Source organism: Zootermopsis nevadensis, unplaced genomic scaffold (genome assembly GCF_977971745.1).
Source record: "Zootermopsis nevadensis isolate Lab colony 2312 unplaced genomic scaffold, Znev_1.0 Znev_ptg000023l, whole genome shotgun sequence".
Taxonomy (NCBI): domain Eukaryota; kingdom Metazoa; phylum Arthropoda; class Insecta; order Blattodea; family Termopsidae; genus Zootermopsis; species Zootermopsis nevadensis.
Window position 1 is genome coordinate 4,958,009 of NW_028259155.1, and position 12,584 is coordinate 4,970,592.

General features: G+C 34.1%; 1 protein-coding gene across 6 annotated transcripts in view; it reads right to left on the minus strand.

Annotated features, from left to right (window-relative positions):
• Nucleotides 1-12,584, minus strand: part of LOC110831136 (uncharacterized) — a 162,661-nt gene that overhangs the window by 55,178 nt on the left and 94,899 nt on the right. For 5 of the 6 annotated variants that reach the window (XM_022066792.2, XM_022066789.2, XM_022066791.2 and 2 more), the window contains one exon: nt 2,694-2,785. In XM_022066792.2, the coding sequence (XP_021922484.1) occupies nt 2,694-2,721 (28 nt within the window). In that variant the 5' untranslated portion in view covers nt 2,722-2,785. Of the gene's footprint in view, nt 1-2,693; nt 2,792-12,584 lie in introns of those variants that run through there. The other variant, XM_087354344.1, reaches the window with a different exon arrangement.

Below are 12,584 nucleotides of genomic sequence, written 5' to 3' on the forward strand. Positions count from 1 at the left end.
ACAAATACAATTAGGATAGGAATACTTAGTCGATGTGAAAATCAGTACGTATAAGTAGCTAGGCCAGACTACTTAACAGAATAACCCAGAAGACAGCCATCTTCTAATTCGATAATTTTGTAATATAAAATCTTACCATGGAAGAAATATAATAAAAACCTCTCAGAGGATATGCGAACCGTTAAATGTAAGACTGTGATGGTCCTATTTAAAATTGAGCAGAAATCTAAAGTCTCTTTCTTTATAAATAACATGATAGAATCTTATTTCTATTCATTTGATATAAAATAAAATCTTCGTTTGTAGATAAATCCTTTTCAGACTCCAAAATATAGAGACATGCAATTCACCATCTATCTGGCAGGAAAAGACTTCGATTCTTTGTTTGTGACATCCCCTATCGAACAAGCAGACAAACAGTGCAACTTATGACCTGTAGGTAATACAGATTTCTGCTTTATAATCGGGAGATGATGAGTCACTATTTAGCTACAGCACAGAATTAATTAATCCGTGTATATATGCCACCATCTATATTACCATTAGGGCATTGGATTACCATTTGTTCCACTAACCTGATTACGATCATTTAGACTTATCACCTGATACAACGACGTTAAATAAAGTGTAAAGCTTTTATTTTGCTATAAATTTCAATATTTCTAATAAATAACTGTGGCAGAATCAGTATTATTAAAAAAGTATCAAACTGAAGTTATCCCAGAGCCTAATCATCACGTAATAACGGCGTATAGAGGGAATGGAGGTAATATACCTGTTGCCAGGTACTGATCGAGTTCAACTATCGTCTGTTGAACAACCAAATTCATCTGAAGTCAATGTAAAAACCGAACAAAAACTCAAAATCGACTATCGACTTGCAAAATACTCAATACAGTAATATAACGCGGGGTTCACTCTAGTAATGGCGGTCTTGAGAAGACAAGTCTCTGTAACAGAGGAGGCGAAGTTACCTACGATCAATTTCTTATCCAAAAAGTAACGTTTTCGACAAAGACAAGTGATTCATCGATGTGAGAGCTAAAAGAAGGAAATCTTTAAAATAATATCCACGCCTGATCTAATCAAAAAAATTGTCTCTTCATTTTCAAATTCTTCAAATTTAAAACTGGATAAGATAATTGTACCTTACAAGAACAGCCTTTCCCCACTAACAACGGTAAGCTCCGATGACGTAACACATTCCACTACGTATCATTAAGCCATAACAAAGAATTTGAAGCCTAATTCTAAACACGAAAATTAATACTTCTAAACTAGAATCCTCAGAAAATAAATTATATCTAAAATTTCACCAAAGAATACAATTTCAAGATTGATATCTTGACACAACGTGTAACAAATAAAAATTACATTTCATATCATGCAGACCTCGTGTTCAAGTTACAATTAACATCCAACAGATTTAAACATTTCCGAGTGCATCGTCATTTAATCTATAAACATTGAGATCTGCAGTCTGAACCACGCAATTCACCCAGCATCTACGTCGTTCTAGAGACCGCATTGAAGCCACTGACCTCGCTGGTTCTACTTCGAAACCATTCACAAACTTCTCAGTTAAAATCATCCTACGAGCCAGATGTAAAGCTTGAACAATAAATAAAAATGTGAGAAACATGGAGTAGACTTAGCTCTATTAACTTATGACACTTTATAACCCATCAGAATCAGTCTAGACGTAATGGCAAACAGAAGAATTACGTCTCAACCGGAAATCAATCCCCTGTTATCCAGCTGATAACTGCCTAAGGATATTGCGTTATATATAAGATGTCTTTTGGAGAATACGTACTTACTTCGACAATCTGAGTACAGTAGATTCCGGTTAATTGGGGCAGCCGTTTATTTGGGACAAATCTTAAAGAACAAACATTTTAAACTCTTTACGTGGAACTTCGCTTAATTGGGTCAAAGTATTCTAGTCCCTATATATTTAAAAATAATCTTGAAAATAAGTAATGAGACCTACAGCCTGACGTATAAATGACAACATTGTTTTTATAAATGTATTTTCCAATGCTTAAAATAAGTTTATTAATTGTAAAACATTATTTTAACATCGAAATACTAGCATTTAAATGTCTAATAATGGATTTACAAATTGGAAAGTATCAAATACGTAGAAACTGAAAAAATGGGGGATTATTTTAATATATTTATATATAATATATTTTTGCTTTGTCATCATTAACGTGCTCGTAGTGAAATCCTTTCATTACATTTTAATATGTAAGAAGTTAATAAATTTGTAATAGCACATTGCCCGTGCAGAGAGTAAAGTAGAAAGTAAAATATGAGGTACACCTACCATTTTGTTTTTTTGGTATAAAATTTTGAATCAGTTGTTCGAATAAGAAAAATCAGTCAATCAAATTCTGACAAATATATCAGGCAAAAGCTTTGAAGACGAATATTCTGTATTGATAATAATTTTCCCACAATATTAATTTAACGAAAAGAGGCAAAAAACATGGAATACTTAATAAATTAAATTGGTAACTGTGCTAAACGTAAACAAAGACTTATATTTTGAAAGGCACGTGTTTACCTCCACATTCTAAGATTTTTGTAGCAAGGAACTCATTAAAATACAACACACTAAGAAATCAAACTAATACTACTGAAGTGATAGAAAGGTTTTAAAGACAGTTGTACATATAAATACTCACCCTTTTCTGCTATGAAGGTTTCCACCATTTTCTATCAACTCCTTTCTTTACGCCGCCTTCAAACGACCTTCACTTCTCTTTCGTTTCGTATCCTGAAATCAAATTTTATTGAAAATGACAGTGAACTAATACGCCAAGTGTAAATATGGAATATTGAAAACAGATACATCTCATATTATTATAAACATAATTTTCAAACTTTTGAGACTATAACACTTCAAAATTACAAGAATTTAGATAATCGTTCAGTTGACTTCAGAAGTAAAATTCATCCCTCACCGTTATATACAAAATCATTTAGTTATTACCTGTTTAATTTATAGTATCAATAACAAAAGTACCTAAAACATAATGTTCTAAAAGTATGACAACTATGATAGTTGTTTATATTCGTCTAAGACAGAAATTCATTTTCATCTTAAATAGTGACCAACGGAATATTAATATCTCTAATTACGTGCAGCGTTTAATTAAAGTAATATCAGATATTATACTTATTTTTTATTTGTTAGCATTTAGTACGAAGGCGTCACGTAAAATTCGTCAGACTTTAGAACTTAATATACAAAACTATAGGCCTACACGCTGTTCGTACAGTATTTTAAATTTATTATTGTAAATGAGCCCGTATGGACTTCTGTCGAAAAACGTATATCCAGCTTCCGTTGTGTTAAGACATTAACTGAATTCTTACATATAATTTAAATGAATTTGTGCTTTAAACTGTTCGGCCGAGGAATCTACCATTAGGTACATGATATTTATATTTTGTTGGTAATGATTGCCTTGTAATATCAAGCTAAGATATTAGATAATCATTTTTTCAGATACCAGATCTTCGAGTTTCCATCACTGGTCTCACTTATATGGGCCTATTTAAAAGGTGGTCTTGCTTTCCTTTTATCAATGTTTTAGTTACATTTTTTTTCTGAATGGTGGTACGTATGTAGTGGCGTCATATGGAATACAACGTTCGTCTTGTCAAATTCTTACCGTTTCTCGTGGAAACGTTTATAATCTAGTACGTATTTACCGAAATATATCTAAAATATAATCCAGCTGTCATTTAAAGTGGAAGTTTACACTGTCAAATCTGTTCTTACTTTAGACTCTAACTTTGGAAGAAATATTTTAGTAGGCGTATTGAGATTTTGAAAAAAAGATGTCGGTCTAGACACAGTTACGGATGTGAATACCAAAAACTTTACTCTCAAGAAAGTTTTGAATGACTTCCTTCCTTGGTTTATTCAAATACGCTCTGTTGACTTAAGTCAAGAGACACCCGCACTGAGATTAGATATGAAGAATTCTAGGGAAAGAAACAGAAATGCCAACCATCACACAGCGAAGACGTTGGGTAGAATTATCTAGCAAATTCAGCTGCCCAGACCTGACATTTGAAGATAAAAGACGGAAATAAAATAATTTCCAAATAAAAAATAATGAAACAAACTTTAGCTGATATGTTACCGATTAAATACGCCATAGGATGCATTATGCCGACGATCTAATTTAAAATTATTAATGGTTGCCAACATGAGCTCCAAACAAATCGTAACATTTTATATACTGCATATTTAACGAAATTTTTCCACATCTATTGCATTAAGTAAATATTAAGATCTAATACATTATACTGGGCGTACCTCCAAGTAGATAAAGTATCCAAGACATATGAGCTGTACTGATAGTGACAGTTTTTCTGTCACCTAAAAACGTGAATAACTTCATATATAAAAAACTATAAAATCTTCAATTCTTCAATTTCTTCAAAATACTTGGGAGATTCTACTGGTGTCCGATCAATAACTAAATTGGTCAATAAATATCATTATAAATATTAAATTAAAATAATTAAAATTCCTAACAGGCGTAGTTTATTAAAAAACAGATATCTGAACCTAGATTATCGATATATAAACACGTCGAACAATCTACAGAACTGAGTTGCAGCTGTACATTTTAATTACTGACAGAAATCTAAAATGGCTTTGCGTCGTTGTTTGATCACACTGAATGTGTACGCGTAGGGAATATTAATGAATTCATAACCTCGGATCCACATGACTGTGTTACACCAACCTCAGTACTCACTTAGCATGACGCAAGGTGTTCACGAAGAAAAAACTCTTTCACGTTGATTAACCCATTAAATCCATTTTAAGTACATATATCACGTACTTAAAAAAATCAGTAAATCTGAAGTTTGTATTTAGGGGTTTCGTACATTTTTCAGAAAAAAATAATTATTATTTCTTTAAACAGCATTAAGAAGTCGATCTTTGTAATGGTGAAGTTGTGTGTTTTCTTCGCGGTACGAACCGAATTTTTTTAATACTTAGATTAGTTTAGATTTTAAAGGGTTTTATCGATTTTATAAGTAAAGTCTCAAAGTTTCTTGAAATATCCAGAAAAAGTTTAATCATCGTCTTTTTTTCCGAGAAAATCAGACCCAAAACTAGAATCAAAGTTTAAAAATTATGGTTGCTTTTTTCAGAACATTCATAATTCACTTTGTCATTTCGTTAGAGAGGTCAATAACCTTTTCAAAGGACCATCTAGCACAGAAGCTTGGTTTTCGTACTACACAATTTAAAAACCTGTAGTGACAATCTCTTAATTTTAAGGAATCGATTCTGACTTCCTACATCCCACAATCGATTCCCTAATCGATTACACCATTTAAACCAATCCCAGCTCCCTTACAATCCACGTAACTGTTATTCAGTGTTCTGAAACTGACAAGGACACAAGTGTTCTTTATCGAGGTTATAAAACGCAATGAGATTCTATTCTGTCAATAACACAACATTCAATGTAAGATTCGAAAAAAAAATCTATAATTATTTCCAAATAATACGTTTTAATTCGTTTTGATTTACGATATTTCAATATCTATTATTAAAGACACGCTTCATAACAAGGGTACAATTTGATCGTGCCACTCCTAATCCTCCATGGACCACACAGCTTCCGTTATACATCGCCATCACCTCTTTTCTCAAGTCCGAGTAGAATCGAGTCCAGTCCAGTCTCCCTCTCTCCCTCTCTCCCTCTCTCCCTCTCTCTCTTTCACCCCCTCAAGAATCTTCCCTGCTTTTGCTGCTCGCCACCCTCCTCGTGAACCTCCCTCAACCCTCATAACTTGACTGCCACTACCACCACTCACAATCGATAAGAACATACCCAACACCCCCTTGCAACCCCTTACAAAGTCCCTACATCCTACCAGGTCCACATAGGCAAGACAAAGATGACCAATGTCCGCCATCTTACAGTGACGAACATTGCCTAGCTGTTGACAGTTTGATATAAAAGCGAAATTTTAGACTTACCAAACCTCTGCTGTGTTCCATTTACCAAAGTTCTGTGCGTCGGTGTTACAGTATCGATTTTCAAGATCGACTTTTATTCCGTAGAAATGAAACGTCATATATATTTTTCTTTGCAAACCTTACGTAATTTAACTGAAGGTCAGAATTTCATCACTCACAACTACCGGATGTTCAGTTACATTTCTTGACGTAAGTTTGATGCAAAAGACGTGCTGTAGAGTTGGCATATTGACAAGGAAATTGCACGAATCTTTCGTCGGGGTCTGGTTCTCGTGCAATTCAGAATCATTTAAGTGTCATTTGAGAAATTTAACACATAAATCACAATCAATTCCGCCTTCTTGATAAATAAGCCATCTTAACATTCATCATTCCACCCCTCTTGACTTAAGTTACTGTTTACAGCTGACCTAGTGAGTGAAAACGCAACCAAATGAAAATATCGTAATGCGACTACATAATCCGAAAAGGTACACAGACACGCCTAAGACTTAATCTCAATGTATCATTTCAATTAGTAAGCTAAGTCTTAATAACTTAACGGAGCATTAGTTTAGTCATTCAACTCTCCTTATTATCTCTGGAATAATATAAATGAATTATCTTAAGACAATTTGGATGAAGAACACAGCTAACCAAATGTCTTGAGTTTTACTTAACATGGAACGAATTTGTATGATCTGAAGCTTTCGTGGCGATTAAGTATAATTAATTCTTCTCGGACTACCAGTCGTTTAAGGTGTCTTAATGAAGAAAATACCAATGTTTCGACAACGATATTATCCCTCTTCGTCACGACGAGGGAGAAAATGGCTGGTAGCTCAAGAAGAATTTATTACGGAACGAATTTGATCATTCGATTTATCTGACGTCATAAAACACATAACATTTCGAGGACTGGATCTGTCCTCGTCTTGAGGTATGCTGAAGGGGGCACCTATTCTGTAGGGTCCATTAAGATGAGATAATCCCAATCACTGTCCAGTCGTTATGGTTCTCAGTGTAAATAATCAATTGCTCTTTTTAATGGAGACGTGTTGTTTCCTTTGTGATAGAAAACGTTTATAGGTAGGTTGTGTTAGGTTAGGTTGGGTTAGGTTAGGTTAGGTTAGGTCAGGTCAGGTTGGGTTGGGTTAGGTAAAGTTGGGTTAGGTTGGGTTGGGTTAGGTAAAGTTGGGTTAGGTTAGGTTAGGTTAGGTTAGGTTGGGTTAGGTTAGGTTAGGTCAGGTTGGGTTGGGTTAGGTAAGGTTAGGTTGGGTTGGGTTAGGTAAAGTTGGATTAGGTTAGGTTAGGTTAGGTTGGGTTAGGTAAAGTTGGGTTAGGTTAGGTTGGGTTACGTAAAGTTGGGTTAGGTTAGGTTAGGTTGGGTTAGGTTAGGTTAAGTTAGGTTAGGTTAGGTTAGGTTGGATTAGGTTAGGTTAAGTTAGGTTAGGTTAGATTAGGTTAGGTTAGGTTGGATTAGGTTAGGTTAAGTTAGGTTAGGTTGGATTAGGTTAGGTTAGGTTGGGTTGGGTTGGGATAGGTTAGGTTAGGTTGGGTTGTGTTAGGTAAGGTTACGTTAGCTATATTACTTAGATTAGCTTCGGCTTTGAATTGTTGAAATGCGAGTTAATCCGAACAGCATCGGACTCCTTAGAACAGGATAATAAATCCCCTGTTTCCTAGAAGGAGAAAAATTTTATTATCTAAGCGACTATTACATTCTGAGGAATGATTTCTCTCCACGAGTCCTACAACTGAAACTCGGGTTGCATTCGGTTTCTGTCACTTCTACAAGCGTGTTTTTCAGGGGGAATTGAACTCAAGCCAATCTGATGGTAGTAAGCGTCATCTCAAAGCTAATGTGGATGTGAAGGGGCTTTGGTGTCGTCATCGCAATTTCTTTATGGTTTAGTCGTGCGCCTGAATCCACTCACCACCCTCCTGATTTCTTGCATAAATGACGAACCACTCGCAGAATAAGAGCCATTATTTGCTGGGAATGTGCATACACAAGTAAATGTGTTTCATTCAAATTCTGTCGTGTTCACGAAATTATGTTAAATTGCTCGGACTTTGTATTGGCGTATATCTCCCACACCACGCACGCTCCATGTGATTGTGAACGCTTCGCTAAGCTCCTCATTTCAATATATTAGCCCCATTGCTGTGTTTGATTGCAAAAATACTTACATAAAACCATTATTTTTCTCAGAGTGAATACTCTGTACATGTACATTCGTTAATAGACAAATATTTTTCTGGAAATTAATTAGGAAAACTACAATAATTCAATTTAAACTTATAACTTCGGCTATCATGTTGAGCCGCGTGAAATACTGAATATTTACTAGAGTTTCGACAAACATTGCAGTTGCCATCTTCAGGATGGGTGTGTAATGGGGAGTTGTAGTCCACACTACAAATCCACCCTGAAAATGAAAACTATAATGTCTGTCAAAACGTTAGTTACTACTTAATATTGCACGTGGCAGACACGTGAAAGCCAAATATATAAAATAACTGAAACATTTTATTTATTTTTGTCAGACTTGACCAATGACGGGGGCTGATATTATGGTAAAGATTTTATTTTGCATACAAACACAGTTTATTGAGTATTACGATTAAGTGGAAATAAAATCATGTCCGAATTTCGTAAAGTAGAATATTTTATTACTAACTTAATTAAGAAAATCTCTACTTTACATATAAAATGACAGATTCGTCGCATTTAACATTCAACCTGCCTACCATCGCCTGATATGTGTAAGAATTGAAATGTACAGAATATTAACAAACAACTAATATCTTTGTACAGTTTCAATCACAAAAAAGCCGACCATAATGTCACACTACTGACTTCTTGAACACTAGAACTACTCATGACATTATTGTAAGCCCAAAATTTTAGTAGTGTTCGCAATTTTCAAAAAATGCACCTATCAGCTTCGTTCCGTTTGCCTGCATGTAACAACTCGAAAACAGCAAAACCGATTTTCACGAAATTTGATACTGAGGTGTTTTCGACTACTAAACTACATTGACATGTGTGTTTCTGTACGCTAATGTGACTGGATGGGGAATCCCCAGAATATTTAAGTTACCTCAGTTACTATTGTCTTGGTTACCTCAAGCCAGCCACACAAACATGACTGGGAATCCTCCGTGAAGATTCCTTCTAATCGAAGTTATTTTCATAATTTTCAAGCATAGCAAGGACGAACCAAAATGAAAAAGAAACAAAATTTTGGATACCTTAAAATAATAGGAAATATTCAAAGGCTGGAATGATTAAAATATTATGAGATGGCAGTCTTGTGGGTAGTAGCGCCGTGCAGTCTGGCAGAAGTTTACAAACTTTTCAGACGTGCATCATCAGGGCCATACGTGTTCGTATTCACCAACGTAAGAACCTCGACTCCTGCAATATTATTAACTTATCGAAATTGGCGATCGCGCGTGAATTGTTTGGGTATAGTACATTTCCTAACTTGTTCTGTTTTACGTTGTCATGTGTATGACACGGGTCAATTACCCAATCTTACATTTACAATAATTTTGAAATAACTGTTGTTATAAAAATTTGTCATTTGTAACATTTGTCCTTTTTCTGTTATTCCAATTTTATTTCGACCAGAACCCAAGGGTAACGGAGAGTGGTCGTTTGGAAATAGCTGGACGCTCGTTATCTGAGGTTATAATAGGACTCGCTGGGGTAGAAATACCCAGGAGTAAAACGAGGTATATTGCAGGGCTGTTGCCAATTCTCTGTTATTATTTGCATTTGTCCGAAACTCCCTTAGCTGTTCTCGTTTCCCCAAATTTAACTTCATTGCCACAATACTAGCAATAATTTATTCGGAAGTTAATGGTTTAGATCATAAAAACCATCTACAGATCAACAAAATGGTATCCACCCCTCGAAAATCGTTATTATTCACGTGTCAGATAAAATAATACAAGATAAACATAATTCACGTCTTATGAACGTACATAACTTGGAAAATAATCGATAATTCGAAATAACATGCGAATAAACTTGAATAGATTCTACACAATTTGCCAGGAAATTTTTTGAAAATAAATAAAATTTTCATTCGATTATTTGTAAATCTCGAATAATCTCCATTTCATCTCAGATTTAATTCCATACTATTGGCTGGTACATTTTTGAGACGTATATATATATATATATATATATATATATTAATTCTCTATATTTTAACTACAAATATTACACAGAGTACAATATCAAAATTATTGACAACCATATTGGCACTGCTGAATTATAATAAAATCATATGACATTATTTTTCCTATGCCAGTATTCTGTTATATATTGTTCATTGTGTATTTATATACACAATGAACCTGATAAATGTTCTATTTGTCAAGCAATAAATTACATTTACATAAAAAAATTTTTTAACGAAAATGTTGGAAAACTACATCGCGTTCAACGTTGCATGCGTTCACTCTTTTCAAGTCTGATGCAACTCGATGAAGTGGTTCCAGTGACTCGTAAACGCTTCACCAGACGAGATACTGTCTATTTGTTTGACGCAAGAGAATCGGGAAATGTTTCCTTAAACTCATTCTGGCAAGTCAAGTAAGAACGAGATGTGAGTGAGGTTATGTTCGACAATAAACACTCGTTGCATCTGTGAAAAAGACATCCTAGCAGTTCGACTGTTTAAAGACAACTGACGGACCAGTGCGAGTGGGTTTACAACATGACGTCACCTGCATGGGAACTCGTATACTCACAGCGATATTGTGCGATATTAATCGAATCGAATTGTACTGAGTTATAACCTACAATAATTATTTTGATATGGGTTACGTAACTTTACGATCCTGCTGTATAAGTTAGACTATTGATAATGCCTGACATAACATTAGTAGGACTATAATGAATTAACCACCCACTGTAATACCAGTGTATGGAATAATAACAGCTGAAAAATGATATTGTAAAAGAGTAATTTGATTCCAGAAGAAAGTAAAAATTCACTCAACCTAAAATAATGCGATATAAAACGTTTATTAACTTTTAATTATGTGGCCTGTTATTAAGTGACTTGCATTGTTTCTCTGTTTTCAGTACCATTCATAGGAAACTGTTTACTTGCTAAAATATTAATGTTGAATGACTTTCGGGCATCAAGTGTCGAAATATATCACAATGATAATACCTCCAACCTTCTGTAACTTTACATATGTCTTTCTTTGGCATATAAAGTGCCTCCTTCGCTGAGATATTATCAGGGCAAATGTAGATTTTACCAAGTACGACATCCATCATCTTTCTGGTATTCCTGACTTGAGTCTTATCCATCTACTTCTGTAGTAACCTCGTCACTAACATGGCTGCCGAAATGAACGCTTGGCATTAAAAGAATTATATACATTTGTTTCCACAGACATGATTGTATAATAATGTTGTCCGAATTTTGAAGTAGTCACTTGGAGATATTGCTACGTGTTTAATATAAGTACCATATTTTAATTTTCTTTGTCCAAATATCGAAACATAATTAAAATATTTTTAATTTTATATTACACGAATACGAATGTAATTAAAACTTAAATTTATTATTTTGCAAATTTCAGCTATTTGAGCTCGGTGACACTAAGAAGCCGGTAAATATGTTAATATTATAAACACGAATATAAAGTCAAATAATGAGACTTGCTTTCAAAATATAACCGGATTCTAATTGAGTTTCAGATAACAGCTGAACTGAAGGTAACGTAAATTACCAAAGAGGTTACTGCACTTGAGGGACGACTATGTTTGAACAGTTGGAATTTTTTTTCGTACGAGGTTAAATGCCGAGCACAATTTTTGGCCAGGAGGTCTGAGATATTCTTAGTATTTTTTCTTTTTTTAGTTTCTCCATTAAAATTCATGGATATCGGGACAGTACATTAAATATAACCTGAAACTTCCAAATTCAAAACTCCCAGTCATAAAAATCGGTGCATAACAACCAATAAATTTTTATCATTATGATACACTGGCATTGTCGCTAAGCGAACTGATTTATGTTTCAAGTTACTTAATTTTATATTTATCACATATATATTATATATATGTATATATATTATATATAATAATATATATTTTATATATGTATATATATATTTTTTATATTTACACATAATTTTAGTAGGTCTATTAGAACCCGAAGATTTCAAGTTATCTTTTTCCAATAGATTCGGTCATCAAAATTATGTACGTATATCTCTTTTACCTTACTAATAATATAAACACTATACTCAGTATAACTAGAAGTGCGTTTGACGTCAGTTAGACGGCAGTACGCATGCGCTAAAATATTCAGTCTTTACGCAAGCCATATTTTGTAACAGTACGTACTTCTAGTTTCAGCCCCAGTGTATATATCTCGAATATTATTCGTACATCCACAAACAATTCCATGTTATATACACCCTTCAACCTTATCATGTGATTGCTTAAAATAATGGTTTAGAGCCACACACGATATTTCCATGTCGTCAAATGCCAACGCTCATTTCACGACGACTAAAGAAATGCATCTGACCAAAT